Consider the following 21984-nt stretch of genomic DNA (forward strand, 5'->3'; position numbering starts at 1 on the left):
GGACAAAGGCGAGTAAAAAGATCCTCAGGGACGCAGGAGGAGAAGGGAGCCCAGCGCAGGGCTGGGGAAGGGCAGAAAAGTCCTCACAGAAAGAGCTGGGCTGAGACTGACTTTTATGTTCCCCTGTGGAGGAAAGTCAACGGCAGTCACACCTCCCAGTTCTCCTAGCAGGGGTCTCAATCAGCCTTTTAAGCTGCAAAAGACCAAAGAGTTATTGAATGAGCCTTGTAACCATTGATATTTATTCTGTTTTAAAACATTCATTTCTAAAAATGCACAGAAATCCCTGTTAGGCTGTGGCACACAAAGCACAGGGTCCTCCCCAGCAGAGCAGGGGGTGCCATGGATGCAGCCAGCAGGGTATTAAAGGATTGGAGTGTAATTCTCCAGCACCTGGGAGGCCAGTGGGGCCTCTCGAGCACGCTCGTGAGGTTTTTTCAAATAGGATTACAAAATTGGTCAGTTCATGTGTCATACGCTATCCTACAGTGGTAACATGCTCTGCACAGAACATGATTGATTTTTAATTGACTACTTATTAAGGCACACAGAAAAAAGGGGGGATGGCAGCAGCCCCTGGTACCCAGACAGCCCTTCTACAGGAATCTGTTCCTAAAAATTGTATTAGCAGAGAGAAATAATCCAAACTAAACAGCATCAGCAGGGCTTTAAGATGACAGCCTGTAATTGTAAGAGAGAACACTGGCTGCCTCATCCATACCCTCAATTCCAAACAGATGTAAAATGAAATCATTCCCATGCACAGCTCCCAGAACCCTGTTTTGTGGAGCTCCAGGAGCAGCTGCATGCTACTTCCCTGTGGCTGACCATACACCTGTTTTCCAGAGTAGTAGCCTTCTCCAAATTAGCTTAAAAATATAAAGTTCTCTGTGTGCTGGGAGCCATGGCAATGGTGTAATCAGGCTGCAGGAAATGAATCTTTTTCCAGAGCTGCAGGGAGGTATGTGGGTCAGTGCTGGAGTGGCCAGCGCTAGGGCTCCGGGAACTGGGAGAGGCTTTAAGGGCCATGGGGCAGGAGCAGCTCTGGCACACGTGCTCAGGGCTGGGCTGAGAAGGCTAATGTGAGTCCTGGATGATAATCCCCCCAGACACCATGGGAGTGGACAGGCAACAGCCATGGCTGGCTGAGCCTCTCCAGTGATGCTGCAGGACTGGGAGGACTGAGAGAATAGCTGGCAGGGCCGTGCTGGTTTGTTGTGTCCTGGGAGGACAGTTCCCATAAGGCAGGTGCACCAGGACAAGGAGAAATGCAAATCCAGCGGGGAATAACATGGGATTTGTACAAGAGGGAAAATCGGTACTGAGGCTGCCACCTACCTCCTTTAAGTGGCAATGAGTAATCAAGCCTGTGGACCTTAGCCCCAGGTGCAGCTCAGGGATGCTCCAGGGATGGACACGAGGACTGAAACAGTGATGATTCTGGAGACTTCAGGGCACAGGACCACTGCTGCAGCCCATGCAGTCCACCAGTGGGAGCTGCAGAGATCTCTGGGCTGCGGGAGCTCTTACAGGGATCACTGGGCTGTGGAACCCACAGGGATTGCTGGGCTCTTGCTTGGGAAAGCACAGGGGAGCAGGAGTCACAGGTGCACAGTTTAATAACTGGAATAAGGGGGAATAAGCAGCTGCTTGCATAGCTGAGCCCCGTCCCTGCTGGAGAGAGGAAAAGGAGAGTCCCAAGCACTGGAAGGGGGTGGTGGGTTGCACCCAGGAGAGAGCAGCTCCACATCCTAATTAAATCACTTCCCAGCCTCATGTTCCTAAATTATCCCTCCCACTCACATCCCCTCCCTGCCCCCACCCCCCCATCCCCCCACCCCCCCCCCTCCGGCTCTGAAAGCAGCACAGATGAGCTGCAGGGCTCAGGGAGGCTGGCTGTAAGTAATCCTCTCATCCTGCCATGCTCCCCTCCTCCTCCTGCCGACACAACCCGAGGATGAGGTAAGCATCACACAGCATTACAGGATGCCAGCAGTCGTGTATCTGCTCCTACCACCAGCCGGGGAATGGCAAGGCATTAAAAGACGGCACAGAGCAAGGTGGTCTTGTTGTCCCCTCATTCCTGCACGATGTGCTGGTGGTCAGGCAGACAGGTCCCCAGGTCATTCCAGGAGTGTTTGTGCTGTGTCTCAACAGTCCCTGCAGCCACAGCTCTTCCCTGTCTCCGGAATTTCCAAGGACCTGTCTAAGCAAGGGCACAAACAACACAGCCCCCTCCCTGTGGCAGAGGTTCCATTCCGACACCAGATGCATCCGCTGCATCTGCTTTGGGGGCAAATGAGGAAACAGCCATTTCCCCACATGTGACACACCACACAGACACAAAACTGCAGCTACCGGCTTCAATGATCTCAGCAGTTTTTTCCAACATTACAGATTCTATAAAAAGAGAATAAATCTTCCCTACATGCACAGGAGACATGGAGTGAAGCAGTGGACTGAAACTGCCATGAGGGAGATTTAGGCAGTAGACCAGAAACGCTTCCTGAGGCAATGACAGATTGACCTGAGGTTGTGAAACATCTGTCAGACGCTGGCAGGAAGGAGCTGCAGCAAGCGGCTCCTCTGGAGCCAGGATGGCTGATTTCTCATTATCCCACACCTCTCTTGCTAGGCTGGAAGCATTCTAGGGCAGCACTGGAGGCTCCAATCCTTGCTGGGACAAGAGTCAATACACCTCTGGGCTTGGCGGCGCACTCAATATCCTAAAGGAGATGAAAGTGGTCAAGAAAAATACTTGGAAAACACAAGCCCCCCTTTTCTGTGTGGCAGGAGCAGCTGGAGCCACACTGCCCAGCCCTGCCTCCAAAGTTAATTGCTGCTACAGCTAGAACTGTGGGATCACCTGTGTAACTTACACCAGAGAAGTTCCACATGGAATCAGGCAGTGAATTTCCCCGGAGTAGTAACGCTCTTTTTCCAGAAACAGACGGCTGGAGCAGTCCCAGAGCAGTGCAACAAAACAAGCTGGCAGATCCTTCAGAAAGTGACAGGGGACGAGGACAGTCACGGCTTCAAAAGGCCACTGAAGTGTGAGCTACTCAAGAACTCTGTAAAAATACCATTAGTGGTAATCAATGTGGATTTGTGTAACTTCAGTGCTCTGACTGGGACAAGATCTGGAAAGAGGCAGCAGTGCTGGTGTGCTGTAACACTTTCATGAGGCATCCGGCTGCTATCTGGTACTTTTGCAAAGAAAGCAAAAAGAAACAATATGGAATTGACACTTGGACACACAAAAGGCTCAATACTCAAACTATTGAATCCCTTGTGAACAGGGATTCAACGAGTTTTCTGGTGAGTTATTCCAAGATTGGTTTCCAACACAGAGAGAACACAACTGAGTCTGAGGAAAGAGGAACAGTGATTCCACCTGGGGAGATCAGCAGGTAAATTGGGAATAACTGGTATTTCAGTATAATAGAAATACAGTTCTGGTTTACTGAAATACCTCCCTACCTATTAATTCCTCACAACCTTTGGCAGCAGCTGCCAAAGCACAGCAAATCCCTCCAATTTCCCACACAAACCTCCAGGCCAGCTTCAGCTGCCTGCTCTCTCTTCTCCCAGCAGCCCTCCAGGAAGGCAAATCCCACCTGGGCATAGGGCAGGCTTGTGTTCTATGCCCCTCAGCCACCTCATCAAACCCACAGGACAATGGGATGCTCAAGGTTCCTATCCCAGTATAACCCTGCTGGCTCACCTGGTGTGTTTAGGTTCACAAATGGTTTGTTGATAGGTTTATTGAGCCTAAAACCACACAGCTCTGACTCCAGTGACAAACAAATCCATGTGTGTCAAAACATGGGAATGTGGATCTTCTCCAGCTGGTGAATAAGGACAGACTTGGAGTGTATTGTTCCATAGGATTTTAATTTGCATCTCTTCTTTGAAGAACACAGGAAGGGCTAGGGGCCAAAGACATAATAGAAGCATTAAATGGTGAAAAATATTTTAAATATAAGCACTTACACTGATTTAAACCAAGCCCCATAAAGCTTCTGTGTTCAATACACAAAGCTTTCATCTGGAGACTTAGGGGGTGTCAGGATGGTTCTAATGTTTTTAGAGACAGCCCAGATTTAAAGACTGCAGCCCATACTTAAAATATGCAAATGGTTTGGACACACAGGCCTGAGACCAAAACAGTGGTTTGATTTATTAGACACATAACAATAAAATGATTTGCACATTTATAGGACAGACCCCATTAGGTAAATGTTGGGGGTTAGATTTGTTTCTTTTTTATTTACGGAATTTTTCCCCATAATTTGCTAGGAGACTAACTACTGGGTACTTAGGGGTGCTTGACCAAAACAAAGAAGTGGCCAAAGGAGAGTGTAGCACTGGCACTGGGCTACACCGTTGTTTTTTTGTTTGTTTGTTTGTTTTTTTTGTCTCTGGGAGTGTCTTCTCCAAGGGAAAAAAGATACCAAGAGGTTTGAGGGCAGGTAAAGGATGGGGCTGGAGGTAGCTGCTCTTTCTTGCTCTTGGCACTGGAGAGAGAACAGTCAGGCTGCTGCAGGGGGAGTTCACTGTCACCAAGTCCGGTCCTGAGAAATCTACCACCATCTGCTTGTGTGCCCAGGAATTCTGGGCTCGCCTCCTCCTGCCCTGCTGGGGCCAGTCCTGTCCTGCTGCCGCAGTTTTCCTCTGCACTGTTTTGAGGTTTTTGGCTACACTTTACCCCAGCATTGCCCTGCTCTGGTGGGACATCCCTGCCGTTCCAGCTACCACCAGTGGATTTTCCACTGTTCCAGCTTGGTCTTCTCAGAGTCCCACAGGGGCACCAAGATCAAACTGCCCCGGGCCTTCATGAAAGAAAGTCCTAAAGGTTCCTGGTTTTGTTTATTATTAATGCTGTAGTTGTTGTTTGCCTCTTTGTCATATACACAGTCTTGGGTTGAAAAATGTAACCATTAAAAAATGTGTATTCTACTTTCATCTGTTGAAGTTGGTTGGGAGATATTGTTCTTTATCTCTTGTAACTCTAGAGGGGAAGAGGGCGGATGCCTTCTGTTAATGGGACACCTGATAACACCAGATAAGGCAGGGCCTCCTTATCTCTTCCTCCACCCATCCTCCTCCGAGGGACATCCCCTGTGAATGGGCCATTGAAGGCCTCTCACAGGACTGATAACATCACCTCATCCCATTGGGAGATGCTCCACCCAGCGGGAGGAGCCAAAGCCTTTCCACCGGGATAAAACAGCAATCCTAAACACCAAGGGAGCCTGTTCCCACTGGATTCCCAGAGGATGACTGGACCCTTTCTTGAGGATCATCTCTACTCCAATGGAGCCATATCTGTCACTCTGGGAGGACTCACTGCAGGTTGCTACCAACACCCTGACCAACAGGGTGTCAGGTTTGCATTCTGACTCTGTCAGTGGTCCTTTGTACTACTGCATTTGTCTTATTTTATTTTTACTTTATTTTTATCTTTTCTTGTTGTTTGTTCTCTATTAATTTGTATTTCTGACTTGGAGTCTCACTGGTTTTGCTTTCAAACCAGTACATACACTAGTAAAGAACTGTTATTCCTATTCCCATACCTCTGCCTGAAAGCCCCTTTAATTTTCTAAATTATAGTAACTTGGAGGGAGGGAATTTGAATTCTTCATCCCTAGGGAGGCCCTGCCCCTCCCTAGCAGATACCTGTCTTCCAAACCAAGACAGTAAATCATAGAATTATTTTCAAATAAAGATGATAACCTTTATAGAATCACAGAATCATTTAGGTTGGAAAAGACCTCTAAGATCATTAACCCGGGACTGCCAACTCACCACTAACCACTAACATGTGGTTCAGCCTCAGAGGCCGGAAGAACTGGTTTTTATTTTGGTGAGTAAAATTTTAGTAGAATAAAAACAATATATAGACTACAAAACAATATCTGTATTGATTTATCAATCAGAAATTAAATTAAACCATTCAAAAACATTTATTATAGTAATTTTGACTCTAAACGGGGAAAAACTATAAACAGAGAAATGAAAATATCTGTGCTATGTCCATAGATACTGGATGATTTTTCTCTCTTAATTCCAAGGTCTATGTGGTCCCGGTCATAGATGACTCTTGGACAGGCACAGGCACAAGGCCAACAGCATGTCAGCTTCATGTGAACTCTCACAGTTTAACAGGAGTGAAAACAATTCCCTGCTCCTAGCCTTTGGCAGAGGCAGCTGCCCTTGTCTATGGAAATGGTTCCAGCTAATTCTAAGTTTAATCCAATGTTTTCTGGTATAGCCATTCCAAAAATCTCCCCTAAGAAAAAATACATGAAACCAAACAGTTTAAGAGTTAAAAGGAAGCTTGGGTTAGTTCATGTACTTCTCTGCAACTGTCTCTATTACTTCTAGGTGACTAAAACTACATCTTTTTCTACCTCATTTACCACAAGCCCAAGCTTGTGGTCAGAAGCTGCCAGACAGTGAAGCATTGTCAGAGTCCAGGACATCCCTCTGGCCACCCTGGAGGGTTTGGAGACCAGATAGGGGGATCTGGGATCTGTCCAAGGGGGTCAGCCAGCCTCACACAGAGCCCAGGAGGAGACTGCCTCTGATCCCTGTCCATGGGAGTGAATGCCCACATTGTATGAAGAATCACAAGCCAAGAGAATTCAAAATAAGTAGTAGTTAGTTTATCACAGAATGTAAATGTAGAATCTAGGATTTTTAGTATATGGGGTTGAAGAGGCAAGATGGAGGAATTGGGGAGTGGTCCTGTCCTCCTTGTTCTTGTTCTTTTCCCCCATTTTCTGCTGAGTTGGATCACAAGAATTGGTTTAGAATAGAAATTACATGTTAACAGAGGTAGTAAGTATTGGTACGATTTTGTAACTAAAAAGTACATTGTGAATGGTGGTTGGATGAGGGAAACGGTACAAAAGGTCCAGGACCCTCTGATCCAGCCAATCTGCCATGTGTCCTGCTCTGCTGGGGACGCCTTGCAGAGCTGGGAAAGAACTAAGAGATAATGAAAGAATAAACAACCTTGGAAACATGGACTGGCAGACTCTGTTTGTCTTCTCTGGCTCTGGTGCGGGACATTTCGGGCAAGAAAAGCTTGAAAGCCCCACATACCTCGGGGAACAGAGGAGAATCTCAGGGAACAGCGGAGAATCTCAGGGAACAGCAACCCTGAGAAAGCATCTATGTTTTTAGACCTCAGGTTGTCAACACAGCAAAGAGGGGCTGAGTAGCCAATCACCATGACAAAGCCAGGGGCTGGTGCTCACGGTGCAGCTGTGAGTAACCCCACTGGTTCTCCACCTGGTGGAGCCTGAAAGGCGACACCGAGCAGCCAGGGAACTCCGACAGCCTCCTGGTCCTGGAACCCCTCCCAGAGCCGCTGGAAATCAGAATAGGTTTGCTCAGCAAGTGTTCTGGGAGTTTCCAATGAAGCAGGAAAAAAAATGAGGGTGTCAACCAGGACAAATGAAAAGGAAACCATCTTGATGCCTGAAGATGAGGCAGCTGAGGAGAACGGTTGGACTGTTCCTGAAAGGAACAGGAGGTGAGGAAGACAGGGGTGGTGACAAGCAGCCACTAAAGCTTTCAAAGGTAAATACAAGAAAAAAAAGCAGTGTGGAACTTGGAACAAACGAGGTGGATGGCTGAGGTGTTCCTGGTGGCCAGAAGTGCTGAGGATTAAGGTTGTTCTCTGTCTTGTGAGCTAAAGAAGCTCACTGAAGACATGAAGGATGTTCAAGGAGGAGGCTATAGCAGTAAGATGTACGAGGACTGTAAAGCAGTGGATGGAGTAGATGTTGAATTTTGCCTGAAAGACACCACCGAGGGAGAACATAGATCTGGCACGCAGCATAGGATGTGGCATGGCAGAGGGAAAAAAAACCAGTATCTTCTTTCTGAGTATGTACCCATCAAAGCAGTGCTGGAAGCAGAGGGATTTGGAGCACAGCTACAGGGTGAGACCAGGAGTAGGGAGATCTGTGAATCTTCATCCTGGAGATATGCATAGCTGGGGATGCCCAAGGACAGCTGTAGATGGAGAAGGGGAAGCCTGTTCCAGGAAGATGCAAAAAGGAACCTAAAGGTTGGAAGGTTAGAGATGAACAATGATATCACAAGAAACATGTGCACAAGTGGAGAGTTCAGAGGAAAGGATGGGGGCTTGAGCCCAGCACAAGTGAGTCTGGTGACACCAGTGCAGATGAAGGCCCAGAGAGCATCACAGGTGTGCTGTGAATGCAGGGATGTGTAATTGAATAACAGATGCTTAAAGTCAAGAGCCAAAAGAAAGGAGCAGTAACAAGGCTGAGACCAACAAGAAAAGAAATATCCAAAGTCACCAGCAAAGAGAGTCCCCAAACACAGGCTGCCATGGGTGTATTTAAGTACAAGATTCCCCTTCAAAAATAATTTCAAGCTTTGCCAGGAAAGCAAACACTGGATACAGTTAAAGATATTTCATTATGTTTTTAAAGGAATAATTTATCTTTCCATTAAAATGATGAAAAATACTTCTGCTGTCACTGTTCACAATTCGGAGTAAAAGGTTGTGGCCACTGTGCCTGACAATGTATCTCCCTAGGCATCACTCCTGCCTGCAGCCTATGACTGCACCTGGAGTGAGGGCCCTTTCGTTTACTCACAGGTGCTCAGAATCCTGAATTCAACATTTAAGCCTGTATTGTCTCAAGTATCCTTCTCTCGGTCAGTGGCAAATCTAATTTCAAAAATATTTACAGTTAAACAGAAGCATGGCCATGACCTTGTGATTATACAAAAGATACTACAAAATCAAATTATTGTCTCCACGGATATCAGAGACAGGAAAATTAACTGGAAGGAACCTTAGAGAACTATTCCAGACAAAATAAACTTAACAAAAAGGTTTATTGTCAAAAACAATTAGGAAAGACTGTACTCTTTTATGGTCCAAACTGCACATTTCTAAGATGCTGTGCCTGCTGAAAGCAGCTTCAGGTGGGGCTACCTGACACGAATGTACAGAAGGCTTATCATTTCTTTGTAAAAATATTCATTTTAAAATATTAATTTGAAACAGAACGTTTATATTTTTTGCTATAAAGACTAATTTTAAAATGTAGAGCAGTCCGGGGGAGATGACACAAAGGAAAAATTTTCAGCCCAAGGGGCAAGAGGTGTAATGATCCATTGACATATCCCATCCTCCCACCTGCATCCAGGGAAGGAGATGATTCTGGTTCCTGAGCACTTCAAAGGAGTCTGCTGGCAAATCCCCACTGCTGGCCAACATCACATCTCATTTGGTGAACCCTGGGCTCTGGTAGGTCCTCGAACCTCCAGCAGCGCAGGCTGGAAAGGGTCCTTGACGTATCTTTGATGTAAAACTTGCATTGCTCCAACATCCAGAGGAATTACATCTTTTTCATTAGTGGGAAAGACAAACTGCCCATCCCTTGGTCAGGGGCATCTGTTCTGGTTTAGCACAGGCTGGGAGAGCTGGGGGTGCTCACCTGGAGAACAGAAGGCTCCAGGGAGAGCTCAGAGCCCCTGCCAGGGCCTAAATGGGCTCCAGGAGAGCTGGAGAGGGACCGGGGACAAGGGCTGGAGGGACAGGACACAGGGAATGGCTTCCACTGCCAGAGGGCGGGGATGGATGGGATATTGGGAAAGAATTGTTCCCTGGGAGGGTGGGCAGGCCCTGGCACAGGGTGCCCAGAGCAGCTGTGGCTGCCCCTGGATCCCTGGCAATGCCCAAGGCCAGGCTGGACAGGGCTTGGAGCAGCCTGAGGCCGCCATGGCAGCGCGGGCGGGGCTGTGGGGGCGGTCACGGGGGGCGGGGCCGGGCTGTGGCGGGGAGCGCGGGCAGTGCCGGGGCCGCGGGTCCTGCGGCTGCCCTTCCCTGCCGGGGCCGCTGTCCGTACCGTGCCCGCCTTTCCCTCCCCTGTCCGCCCTTCCCTGCCGGGGCCGCTGTCCGTACTGTGCCTGCCTTTCCCTCCCCTGTCCGCCCTTCTCTGCCGGGGCCGCTGTCCGTACCGTGCCCGTCTTTCCCTCCCCTGTCCGCCCTTCCCTCCCGGTGCCGCTGTCCGCACCGTGCCCCTCTTTCCCATTAGTGCCGCTCCCCCCGCCCTGTTCCCCCTTTCCCCCCCGGTGCCGCCATGCCGGACCCAACTTGCGGGACTCTGCTCGACTACAAGACTGCCAAGTACTCGCTGACTCGGAACCGGCGGGTGGGGCTGCTGCACCGGCTGCTGCAGCTGAGCGCGCTTGGCTACCTGCTGGGGTAGGGACCCTGCCCTCGCGGTGGCCGGTCCCTGCTGAGGTAGGGACGTACCGCCAGCCCTCGGGCCCGGCCAGAGGTCCCTCAGAGCCCCCCGCCCCTCCGCAGGTGGGTGCTGCTGCTGCGGAAGGGGTACCAGGAGCGCGACGCGGCCCCGCGTGTTGCCGTCGTCACCAAGGTGAAGGGGGCGGCAGCCGCCGAGGCTGCGGGCCGGCGGCTCTGGGACGCTGCGGATCTCACCTGGCCCCCGCAGGTACGGCCGGGCTCCGGGCGGGGGCAGGGAGATCACACGTACGGTCAGTCACATTGGCAAGGGAGTGCCGCGGGTACCACTGGCCTCCCAAAGCCCTGGCAAGGCCATTAGTGCCTATTCTGCCCATGGTGTCACAGGGCATCCCCCTTGGATCCACCCTGGTGTCAGCCCCTCGTTGACAGTGCCTTCTTGCTTCCCAGGGAGAAAATGTGCTTTTCCTGGCGACCCATTTCATTGCCACAATCCAGCAAGCCCAAGGCACCTGCCCCGAGGTGAGTGAATGGACCTGCCCAGCCCAGCCTCACAGGGGTGGGATGGAGCCAGTGGTCCTGCTGCTCAGTGGAACTCAGTAGAAGACCAGATAAAAGGGAAAAATGGATTTATATGCCATCGAAACCAGATCCCCCTCATTCTCACTGCTTTATAGCACTCCCCAACACATCTACACTTGCTCTGTCATACCTTCATAAGCCAAGATGTGTATCCCCATGCTCTACCAGTACTGTTTGTGGTGGCCAGTAAAAGGGACATAGGGCCTCTCCAGCTCTCAACTCTTTGTGTGGTGGCACAGTACGACCATTCCAGGCTTTCTGCTACTCTTGAACACACTCCATGGATACCTGTGTCATGTTTCCTTGATAAATCCCTGCTGCAGGACTAATGTCCATCTTAGTGTCTTATTTTTAGGAGGAACAGAGCACAAGGTCTAGATAGTTTGCCAGCCAGCCAACACTTAATGGTATATGTTCTGTGGGAAAAATCTTTAAGGCTGGAGTCAGGCCAACTTCTCTGTTGAGCTCTCCCAGGCTGGACCCAGCTCAGCAGATGGGAGCAAATGTCCTTTAAGCTGTACCATTGCTGGCACTTTGTACCTAAGCCAAGCACCAATTATCCTAGTGGTCCCTTCAGCTCCTGCTGTAGCCAAGTGCTACAGGGGAGGAGAAACGCTGGGTTTGGGTCTGGGAAAATGACATCAATGATCGATCTTTAAAATGCTGAGAACTCCTAAAGTCCCAACAGGGGGGAACACAAGTGCTGTAGGCCATTTTGGGGTTCTCTCAGGCAGCCATGGGCACCTCTAGATGCTGCGTTTGCAGTGTGCAAGCCAAGGACACACAGACCTGAGGATTTCGTTCAGTTCCAGAGCTGGTGTGTGTGTGGGTGCTTGTCCCAGCCTACACCCCATGGTAGTCTCTAAGTGTTCCTCAGTTTCTGGCATGGGGGCTGTAGATGACATTTCATGTTTGGAATGCTTTGAATATTTAGCAGTAGCAGCTTTGGCTTTGCAGGGAGTTTGAACTGTCTTAATATTGTTGACCACTGGTCAAGAATATTAAGAATATTTGGTGCTCGCAGATGAGTGTGTCTGTGGCCAGAGGCAGTACCAAACGCAAGCCAAGCTGTTTCAGCAGCTGTACGTGCACTTAAGTCTTTGCATCCTTTTGTGCCTTTATGTTGCAGTGTTTGTGTTCCTTTTCAGATTGCCAAGTCCTGTCCTTCCCATGCCTTCTCTTCCTCCCCTAAATAACCCATTCCCTAAACACCTTGTGCAATCCCCAGATGTTCTGCATCCCATAATGACTTCAGACCTCTAGGCAGACCCCACCCAGCCCAAATATGCTGCTCCTCTCAGATCATGTCGGTGGGTTTTACACCTGAATGAGGGGCTGAGACTGTCCTGGGGCAGCCCAGGGAAGGCCTGAACAGACCCCCACTCCCTCTCCTGCATTTGGGCCTCTGTGCTCCCCACAGCTTGAGGAGGTGAGATTCCCCTGAGCTCATGACTCCTGTCATGGCCTGGGGTAGCTGGGGGAGGTGTTAGTGGTGTTTCCCCAACAACCATCACCTCTCTGTGTTTGAATAAGAGGTTTTCACTGCTCCTGACAATCAGGTAGGTCCAGAGTAAGGGTGAAGCTTTCCTTGTCTTATAGTTATACAACCTGTGTTATACTGGATTTAGGGTCTACTAAGCTCTCTGCCAGGGAGTTCATCATGGTACTTTACAAGGTGCTTAACGGGCTCAGTCATTAGGGCCCTCCTGAATCCCTCTGTGCTGGTTCCCTGTTCAATCTGAAAGGTCTGAGGTAGCTCCTGAGGCTTCCTCTGCCACTGAGCAGCAGGATGCAAGTGCTCTGGAGAAGAGGGATTGCCCCTTGGACAAGCCTCTTTTCTGACTGGCTGGAGGCTGATGAATGTTCATCTCTAAGCATTTGGGAAGCACTTGGAGAAGCAGGAGCAGCAGTGGAGGGGCGGGGGGAGTGACAGCATGGCCTCAGGTAGCTGCACAATGCAGTGACAGCACTTCTCTCTGTCCCTCCCAGAGCCCCTCTGTCCTCGACGGGATGTGCACAGAAGATGCAGATTGTCCCATGGGAAACCCTGTGGTTCATGGCAATGGTACTGGGTGTTTTACTGAAGAAACAAAATCCTAGAATGGTTTGGGTTAAAAACGAACTTAAAGCTCATCCTGTTCCAACCCCTATCACAGGCAGGGACACCTTCCACTATCCCAGGTTGCTCTAAGTCCTGTCCAGCCTGGCCTTGGACACTTCCAGGGATCCAGAGGCAGCCACAGCTTCTCCTAGACAACCTGTGCCAGGGCCTTGCCACCCTCATAGCCAAGAATTCCTTCCCAATATCACACCTAAACCTGCCTCTGCCACTGGAAAGCCATTCCCCCTTGTCCTGTCCCTCCATCCCTTGTCCCAAGTCCCTCTCCAGCTCTCTTGGAGCCCCTTTAGGACGTGGAAGGGGCTCTGAGTTGTATCCAAAGTCTTCTCCAGGTAATCAACCCCAACTCTCTCAGCCTGTCTTATATTGTCTTGTTTCTAGGGATAAAAACTGGGAAATGTTTGATGTTCAATGCCACCCATTCCACCTGTGAGATCTATGGCTGGTGCCCTGTGGAGAATGGCACCCTGCCCAGGTAATCACACATGACGAGACAGCAGATATTGAGAGCTTTGGCGCTCTTCCTCTGTGTCACCAGGAGTCTGACCACACTTGCCCAAGGGGCAGCCAGGCTTAGGGAGACCTCTGACATTGACCTTCTGGTCAGTTAAACTCAGAGGACTTCACCCAAGAGCATTTCTTGCACCTGTCCATTGTAGCCAAAATCTTGGGTTTGCAGGAAAGACTGCAGAGCTCATGAAATGGGGTCTTGGCCACTGTGCAAGACTTGATTTTGTTGGTGTTTTTTTTTTTTCTAGGAAACCTCTTCTGGCTGAAGCAGAGAATTTCACTATTTTTATAAAAAATACTGTCCACTTCACCAAATTTAACTTTTCCAAGTAAGTACAGTACTTCCCAACAGCCTGGTCCAGCCTTGGCATTGAGCCTGTCAGTGGGCTTGAGGAGCTGAAGGACTCATGGAGCCAGTGGCACCCAGGGCAGGTGGTGCTGGGGCAGTTAGGGCAGGACAGGTGTTGAGGTGAGTACAGGTCACTTCAGCTGTGCCGGGTGTGCAGCTCTAAGAGCAGTGAGATGGGAACACCTCAGAGACAGGAACTGGTGTCCATCTGCCCATATAGAGCACTGCAGAGAGCCAGACAAGGCCAGCCATTCTCAAGCTCTCATTTGGTAGAGAAACTAGTATTTTTGTCCTTTAGTCCTTGCAACGTGGTTTCACGGAAGGCAAGTAAAGGGCTGCACTGGCCCCACTGCCCCAGGCACCCTGACTGTGCTGACTTACTGTGGCAGGAGACATGGCATGAACTGTCCTTAGCAGTGACTACAGCTGAGTGCTGGGAAGAAACAAAGGAGCACAAGGAGGCAGAAGGGAAGACCATGGCACATGGTATAGAGGATAACTCCATGTGAGATTCCGCTGGGCTGGTTTTTCTCCACCCTCTCTGCATCTGAGGCTTTAGGCAAGGCATTGACTGTCGCCTCACTAATGCAGGAGCACTAGTGGGCCAATGAAAGAGTCCCCTTTGCAGTCCCATAGCTGGGCTCCATGACCTCCCACACCCTTCTCTCCCATCTCTCCTGTCTCAGGTGCAACACTTTACAAACCACTGACCCCAGCTATTTCAAGAGCTGCACATATGACCCGGTCTTCAACCCCTCCTGCCCTGTGTTCCGTGTCCGTGACATGGTGGAGGCAGCTGGAGAGAACTTTGGAGACCTTGCACTGCTGGTACTTCTTATATAACTATGGAAGGTGACTCAAAGTTCCCCAAGCATGTGAGCAAGAAGCAGAGGACTGACCTGAAATGCTAAGGAGATATGCGATCCGGGAATGTCTGAAGAGTTAATGACTCGGCCAGTTTGATCCCATGCTTCTCCTGGAATAAAATATGTTTTGCAGGGGGGAAGCATCAGAGTTCTTATCGAGTGGAACTGTGACCTGGACCACTCCACTACCCAGTGCCAGCCACAGTATTCCTTCAGCCTGCAGGACACAAAGTACAATTTCAGGTGAGGATGCTGGGACAGGCCACACAGGCCTGTGGGATCAGCACAAGGCAGTTGTTTGAGATTTCAGTTCTGATGGATGCTCTGAAAGGAGCAGCAGGGACAGGAAGTTTGCCTCTGTCAGGTCACAAATGACACTGAGCTGGGTGGGAGTGTGGATCAGCTGGAGGGCAGGAAGCTCTGCAGAGGGAACTGGACGGGCTGGATCCATGGGTCAAGGCAAATGGTCAAGTGCCAGGTCATGTCTTGGGGTCAGAACAATGCCATGGAATGCTCCAGGCTGGGGCAGAGTGGCTGGAAAGACCTGAAGTGGCAGAAAAAGACCTGAAGGTGAACATGAACCCAGGTGTGCCCAGCTGAGCAAGAAGGCCAAGGGCACCTGATCTGTGCCAGCTGTGATGTGGCAGCACAGGGTACAGTGCCTGTCCCCTGTGCTGGCCCTGCTGGGGCACCTCCAGTCCTGGCATATCTGGGCCCCTTATGACAAGAGACACCTGGAGGAGCTGGAGCATGTCCAGGGTAGGGCACGGAGCTGGGGAAGGGGCTGGAGCCCCAGGAGCAGCTGGGGGGGCTCAGCCTGGAGAAAGGAGGCTCAGGAGGGACCTTCTGGCTCTGCACAACTCCCTGACAGGAGGGGGCAGCCAAGGGAGTCAGGCTCTGTTCCCAGGCAACAACAGAATCACAGAGTCACCAGGTTGGAAGAGACCTCCAAGATCATCAAGTCCAACCCATGCCCTAATACCTCAACTAAACCATGGCACTGAGTGCCACATCCAGTCTTTTTTTTAAATACATCCGGGCATGGTGACTCTGCCACCTCCCCGGGCATAGAGAGCCTTATTGGAGGGAACAGCCTGAAGTTACACTAAGGGAGTGTTTAGATTGGATATTAGAAAAAATCTTTTTGCTGAAAGGTTTGCCCAGGGCAGTGGTGGAGTCCTCATTCCTGGAGGGATTTAAAAGCTGTGTAGATGTGGCACCTGAAGACGTGGATTAATTTCACTTATGATCTTAGAGGCCTTTTCCAATGATTCAGTGATTCTAAGGCAACAGGGAATGGTAACTCACAGCGGGGCCTGTCAGTATGGAGATGCTGTGGCACTTCCCATACTTTGTAGCTCTGTTGTGTTTGGAGCTGAACAGAGCATTACCTGCCTCAGGGCAGGTACCTGTGACTGTTCCCACCTGAACTGGGCACACTGAGAACTCTGTGCTCCCAGTGACCCCAGCTGGGTGCTGAGGGAATGCTGCTGCCCCACTCTTGGTGCCAGTGAGTCATCGCTGCCTGTGTATGCCCAGTTCCCAGCCTGGAGGACACCCAGGAACCCACAAGCCCACAAATCCTTTGGCGCTGGCACCCCCTTCCCTCCCTGCCTCCATGGAGCTGCCTTTCTGAGCCATGCCAAATGTCTCCCACAGAACTGCCTCCTACTACTGGGGCTCGCAGCGGCAGCTCTACCGGAACCTGCTGAAGTTCTATGGGATCCGCTTCGACCTCTCTGTGCACGGCCAGGTACCGTGAGCTCCTCAGCCCCAGGGCTAACTCCTTGCACCACTACTTCCACTCCACCCCCACAGTTTCTGCTACCATCACTTCTCCACACCTTCTCCACACCTCCACAAACTTTCCAGACTTTTCTAAGCAGAGCAGGAGAAAATGGTCTCTCCCATTTGAAGAAAACCCTTTTGGTAGTGCCCTGAGGAGGGAGATTTCCTTCTCTGAGGGTCTGACATGGGGCCTGTGAAGTGTTCAGGAGGCAATGTGAGCTGGTCTGGGCTTGTGGGTGTCTCTCTCTGAGGGTCTTATGATGGAAGCACCTTGACAAAGATCAACCTGAACTCTACTGAACCTGGACAATTAATCCCTTCTTGATTAAAAGTACCCTCAGGGGGAGAAGGTGTGGCATGATTAAGGCTGGACATGCCCCAGCCATGTGCACTGAGAGCCCAGAAACTGTGTCCTGGACTCCTCCACAGCAGTGTGGGTAGGCAGTAAAGGGGGAATTCTGTTTCTCTGCCTCACTCACAGGCAATGCTACCTCCAGCTCTGGTGTCCCCAACACCAAAAGGATTTGGAGCTGCTGGGGTGAGCCCAGGGGAGGCCACAGAGATGCTCCAAGGGCAGGAGCCCCTCTGGAGCCAGACTGGTAGAGCTGGGGGTGCTCACCTGGAGAACAGAAGGCTCCAGGGAGAGCTCAGAGTCCCTTCCAGGGCCTAAAGGGGTTCCAGGAGAGCTGGAGAGGTACTGGGGACAAGGGATGGAGGGACAGGACACAGGGAATGGCTTCTCACTGCCAGAGGGCAGAGATAGATGGGATATTGGGAAGAAATACCCCATGAGGGTAATGATGTTCTGACACAGGGTGCCCAGAGCAGCTGTGGCTGCCCCTGGATCCCTGGCAGTGCCCAAGGCCAGGCTGGACAGGGGTTGGAGCAGCCTGGGATAGTGGAAGGGGTCCCTGCCATGGCAGTGGATGGGATGAGATGAGCTTTAAGGCATCTTCCAACCCAAACTATTCCATGTTTCCATGACTGTTGATGATGGTACGTTGTGTAGCATCACTCACAAACTCAGTGCTTAGCTTTCCAAAGAGGGAGCCTGTGCTGAGAGCACTTCCCACACTGAGAGATGTCCACAGCTAGTCATTCGTGCTCAGCAGTGCCCTTTGCACCTGAAGAAGATGAAGCGCACAGTGCAGGACAGTGTATACCTCTCCTAGGCTGACAGAGCGGGTCCAGGAGCTGTGGAGCAGGAGGGAGCAGCTAGAAAAGAAACCACCAGACTCATTTGTGAAGGGTGGGACACATCACAGTAGGGTTGTGTTTACTGGAATGTGGTTCCATGGGTGGCAGCTGCAGCAAGAGGGAGGTTCCTGCTGGGCCTGCAGAAGCAGGTGGGTCACGGTAACCTCTGCTGCTTCCAGCTCCTCAGGCACCTCACTCCCTTCTTTGACAGCCAGACGGGGTTGGAGTCAGCACAACAGCAGTTCCTACAAATGGGCATGGGGAAATATCCCTGGATCCTTTCAGCACCTCCTGACTCTGAGCATGCTGCCCTGCAAGGCTCAGCCCACAACCTTCTCACCCCTCTGACCACTCTCCACCCGCTCTCTTACCCCTCCACTGTTTCTCACCAGGCTGGGAAGTTCAGCATTGTTCCTACTGCCGTGAGCTTCGGCACCAGCATCGCCTTCTTTGGTGCTGTGAGTACTCCATATACACTCTTTTCCTTCAGTCCATGGCTTGGGATTTGTCACTTCTCAGTTGTTTCCCTGCCTGCCTGGGCACAAGGCTTCCTTAGTGCCAGCCAGCACAGAGGGGAGATGGACTGGCAGGGTGTCAGCTCAGGACTCCCTGTGACCATTAGTAATAGCACCACTGGATTGGGATCATGAGTGCTGTCAGGGTCACATCTCATGGAGGTCAGGTTTTTGTGTGAGTCCTGGGACAGAGCATCACTGGGATGCTGCTGGCAGGAGACAGCAGCTCCTCTCTGCTTCTCCTCTGACTGAACAGACTCAGTGTCCTGTCACTATGATGGGGCAGCCCCTTGTAGAGCCCTTCTGTGGCTCTTCCCTTCCAGCAGAGTAACTGGGAGGTCCCCCACCTCCCCCCTTTTCTCCCTGACATGCTCATCCCAGTCCATATGTGACTGTGAGGGTGCTGGAGCAGCCCTCCCTGTCCATCCAGTGCAGCCTGGGGATCCTGTCTGACCTCCTGTGCAGCTCCTGGGACCAGGTTGGGTCAGAGAGCAGCCACTGGAGCTGGCTGGAGGCAGGGCTGGCTCCCTGCCCCAGCAAATGCCCACAGCTGGCTGCGGCGCTCAGTGGGAGCCAGGATGGAAGGTCAGGCATTCCTGTGGGAAGTTTCCCATCTTCAGTGTTTGTCTGTCTCCAGGCTACAATGGTCTGTGACCTGGTTCTGCTCTATCTGGATGCAAAGGCTGACCTTTATTGGAAGGAGAAGTTTGAGGAGGTGAGGATATGGCCACATGGGAGAGAGGAGGTTTTGAAGTGAAACATTTTGGATTTAATGATTTTCTGCCCTTTAACACTCAGTTCCCAAAATCAGGAAAAAATCTGGTGGAGAAACTCTTAGTCTCTGACTTCTGGGCTTGGTTCCCAGTCTGAATTGGAGAGGGTGCCCAGAGTCAGGGACCAGCACCATGACCTCAGCTACTGTCAGAACATCAATGGGTCACCATGGGGACCTTACCTGGAAAGTGACCTGGCTCTATGCTTTTTCACCCTCTTCCAAATGGAATCTGTTGGGACTCTGTGCACAGAGAGGCCAGCTCTTCAGGGCACATCCTGTTCTGTGATTCATTGACAGATTTACGTGCCAAGCATGATTCCATTGTGGGAATTCACTGACCTGGTGAATCAGGGAGCCCCTACAGACCAGGAGAGTGGGCAGCCCTGCCTCAGGTCATCTTCAGCTTTCTCTGGCCAAGTCTTTGGAGCCTCTGAGGATTGAGACCCCCCATCTCCTGGTGCACTATCCTAAAGCTGCGCCATCCTATGGGGCGGCGGGGAGGGGAGCTTTCCTAATATCTGACCTCAAATCCAGAGTGGAATCGGGGTCTGGACAGTGAATCTGGTTGCATGGAACCAAGCAGAGTAGCCGAGGGCCAGCTGGGCTGCCTCCATGCCTCTTGTATACTTATCTCCATGTTCATTTTGCAGGCAAGGCCCCCTAAAGGTAAGCCTGAGGCTTCAGCTTAAGGACATCAGGAATGCTCTACCACAAACACCCTTCCCTCCACAGCCACCTCCAAGCAGATATGATGGGGACACAGCTGCAGCCTAAGTGGAAGTGTGTCAGTCCTGGCCCAGGTGGGCACTATGGGGTTAGGGTCTGCCTTTCCTGGAGAAGCCCTGGCAGCAGCAGTTCTTGGCTCTGGAGCACAAAGCCATCCCAGGGGCAGCTCCCAGTACTGACAGCTAGTGCCGGAGCAGAGCTGCTTGCAGAGCTGCCCCAGAAGCAGAGCATGCTGGGGAGGAGCTGGTCCTGCTTGACACAAGAGGCTTAAAGCATTTTGCATTTCTCCACATTCCAATGACCACGGGCCTCGATTTCCCTTGAAAAACAGGGATGCAATAGAATAAAGCTGTTCTGGAAGTAGGAGGAGTCTTTGCTCTGTCTCTAGCCCTGGAGGGACTATAAAGTCATGGAGTGCTGCTCTTGCACCTCGCAGCACCCTGCATCCTTCCAGCTGGAATGGCTTCACGTGGGCCACCTGGATTCTCAGAAGCTCTCTGGGAAGCTCAGGGAGGGTTTAGGAGCCAAGCTTAAGGTTCCAGACCTTGGCTGGTACTTCCTAGGGGCGTGCAGTGGCTCCTGCACCCTGGTTCCTGCCTCCTGCCAAGGCTGATTCTCAGCAAGGACAGGCACAGCCCTGGGGTGAGCTGAAATGTTTCAGATGCGCTGACCCCTCACTCCCACTTTTCCCAAGCTATGTTGGCTGGTGCAAGGCAGGCATCAGGGCTGTGCCTGGGTGCTTCTCTGGGGGTTCCACAAAGCTCAGAAACAGTGTCTGTGGGTTCGAGCACTGTTTAATGCTCCCTGCCAGGACTAGCTGTGTGGGGCAGAGGGGTCCTGCAGCATCACCCCATCTCAGCTGCTTGTCCCCCTGTGGCCCCTGGCTCCAGCTGGCCCCTCCCACCCTCCTGGAACTGACGCAGGTAGAACTGTGCTGCCAGCTGCTTGGTCATGGTCCTCAGTGCCAGGAAGGCAGCCACGATCTCAAGGAGGAGGAAGGCCAGGAACAAGCTGTGCATGGGCACCTCCAGAGGCAGGTGGATGACCTGGCTGTCTGTCAGCAGGAAGAGCAGGAGGGGCAGCTGGATCAGGAAGGAGAGGAGCAGGAACCCAGCCAGCTCAGGCACCTGCAGAATGAGAACCTGCTGACATAGGGCAAGGAGGCAGTGGTGGGCTGGGAGGACCCTCTGTGCCTCTGGAGCTTCATCCTGATGCTTCCCAGCATCAGCCTCTGCTGGCCTTGGCACCCGGGGACCAGGGATGTCTCTGCCACATGGAGCTGTGGTCAGATGCTATCAAACCCCCCAGTGCTGAAGGGTTATACAGGAGAGAGATACAGCAGGAGTGCACATGGGTAACCTTCATTCCTTCTCTCAGGTCATGCCTGCACCCACAATTCTTTTCTGGGACAGCTCCAGGTAGAACTCCAAAGGAAGGACAGTGAGGGGCACTTGGGTCCTAAGTGAGGGGACATCCAGCTCCTCCAGCTGGGCTGATCCTCACTGAGCACAGGGGGCTTTGTGGCCAGGGCAGGCAGTGCTTACCTTCTCCTGGAGGTTCCCCAGGTAGCCCAGGTAGAGGCGGGAGCCCTCAGCCAGTGAGAGGATGAGGAAGGCTGTGACCAGCAGGAACTGGTAGTGCCAAGGCAGCAGGTGGTACTGTAATGGGGGCACAGTCTTGTCCGAGTCCAGCTGTCCATGCCCAGGTTCCCTCTCCCTGTCGCCATTCCCTGCTCTCCATGCCTAGCTCCCTGTGCCCTCCTCCCCATACCCAGCTCTCCATGCTCTGCCAGCTCTTACCATGCTGGAGCCCAGCTTTGCCTACTTTTCCCTGCCATTTTAACCATTCCTGCCTGGAAAGTTCATGATTTCCATCTCTAACAGACAGAGATAGGCAATCTTTTCTTGTGGGGGTCAGGACATTTTGGGGATCCATTAATTCTGAAGAGGCTCCTCTGTCCCCTGCCCACTTTGTCCCCCACCCAAGGCCAGGGAAACTTGGCAGGAGCAGCCCCCCCTGTCCCTATGTGCCCCATGGGATAGTACCTTTAGGTGCAGCATAATTCCCTCAGCCAGGCACCAGACCGGGAAGTAGTAGACATTGAAGTAGAGCATCACCTGGAGGGGCAGGCTGGACAGCACCTCGTGAGCTAAGCAAGACAGGCAGGGATGGGCAGGCTGCTCACCAGCCCCCCTCACAGCTTGCAGAGGGGAGCAACAGACCCTGGGTCCCACACACAGCTGATTGCAGCAAATACTCATTTTTGCTCCCCTCCTCAGTGGGTGAGTTCAGGGGC

The 21984-nt window shown here is 51.7% G+C and overlaps 2 protein-coding genes and 1 long non-coding RNA gene across 12 annotated transcripts; 1 reads left to right on the forward strand and 2 right to left on the reverse strand.

Moving 5' to 3' along the window:
• Positions 1 to 1858: 1858 nt before the first annotated feature.
• Positions 1859 to 10412, reverse strand: LOC134560059 (uncharacterized). Of its 3 annotated transcripts, XR_010082666.1 has the most exons (4): positions 10313 to 10412; positions 3725 to 3929; positions 2880 to 3071; positions 1859 to 2726 (listed from the first exon to the last, which is right to left on the reverse strand). It is a non-coding gene; the product is annotated as an uncharacterized LOC134560059 (long non-coding RNA). The 3 variants fall into 3 exon arrangements; XR_010082665.1 differs by having other exon boundaries at positions 2880 to 3929; XR_010082667.1 differs by lacking the exon at positions 10313 to 10412 and adding an exon at positions 9191 to 9329 and having other exon boundaries at positions 2880 to 3929.
• P2RX6 (purinergic receptor P2X 6) lies at positions 9605 to 20052 on the forward strand. 8 transcript variants are annotated; one of them, XM_063415554.1, is made up of 12 exons: positions 9991 to 10261; positions 10367 to 10511; positions 10712 to 10783; positions 12833 to 12908; positions 13344 to 13437; positions 13721 to 13801; positions 14508 to 14649; positions 14821 to 14930; positions 16347 to 16440; positions 18065 to 18130; positions 18825 to 18902; positions 19613 to 20052. In XM_063415554.1, exons 1-12 carry the CDS (start codon positions 10137 to 10139, stop codon positions 19649 to 19651), a joined length of 1122 nt encoding a protein of 373 aa, XP_063271624.1. In that variant the 5' UTR covers positions 9991 to 10136; the 3' UTR covers positions 19652 to 20052. The 8 variants fall into 8 exon arrangements, with proteins under 8 accessions (XP_063271619.1, XP_063271622.1, XP_063271618.1 ...); XM_063415553.1 differs by having other exon boundaries at positions 19695 to 20052; XM_063415549.1 differs by lacking the exon at positions 12833 to 12908 and having other exon boundaries at positions 9605 to 10511; positions 19613 to 19628; positions 19695 to 20052.
• Positions 20053 to 20203: 151 nt separating this feature from the next.
• LOC134560057 (transmembrane protein 17-like) lies at positions 20204 to 21963 on the reverse strand. Its single transcript, XM_063415555.1, has 3 exons — positions 21734 to 21963; positions 21233 to 21346; positions 20204 to 20815 (listed from the first exon to the last, which is right to left on the reverse strand). The coding sequence occupies exons 1-3, from the start codon at positions 21947 to 21949 to the stop codon at positions 20534 to 20536; spliced, it is 612 nt and encodes a 203-aa protein (XP_063271625.1). The 5' UTR covers positions 21950 to 21963; the 3' UTR covers positions 20204 to 20533.
• Positions 21964 to 21984: the final 21 nt, after the last annotated feature.

Source organism: Prinia subflava, chromosome 19 (genome assembly GCF_021018805.1).
Source record: "Prinia subflava isolate CZ2003 ecotype Zambia chromosome 19, Cam_Psub_1.2, whole genome shotgun sequence".
In the NCBI taxonomy this organism is placed as follows: Eukaryota; Metazoa; Chordata; class Aves; order Passeriformes; family Cisticolidae; genus Prinia; species Prinia subflava.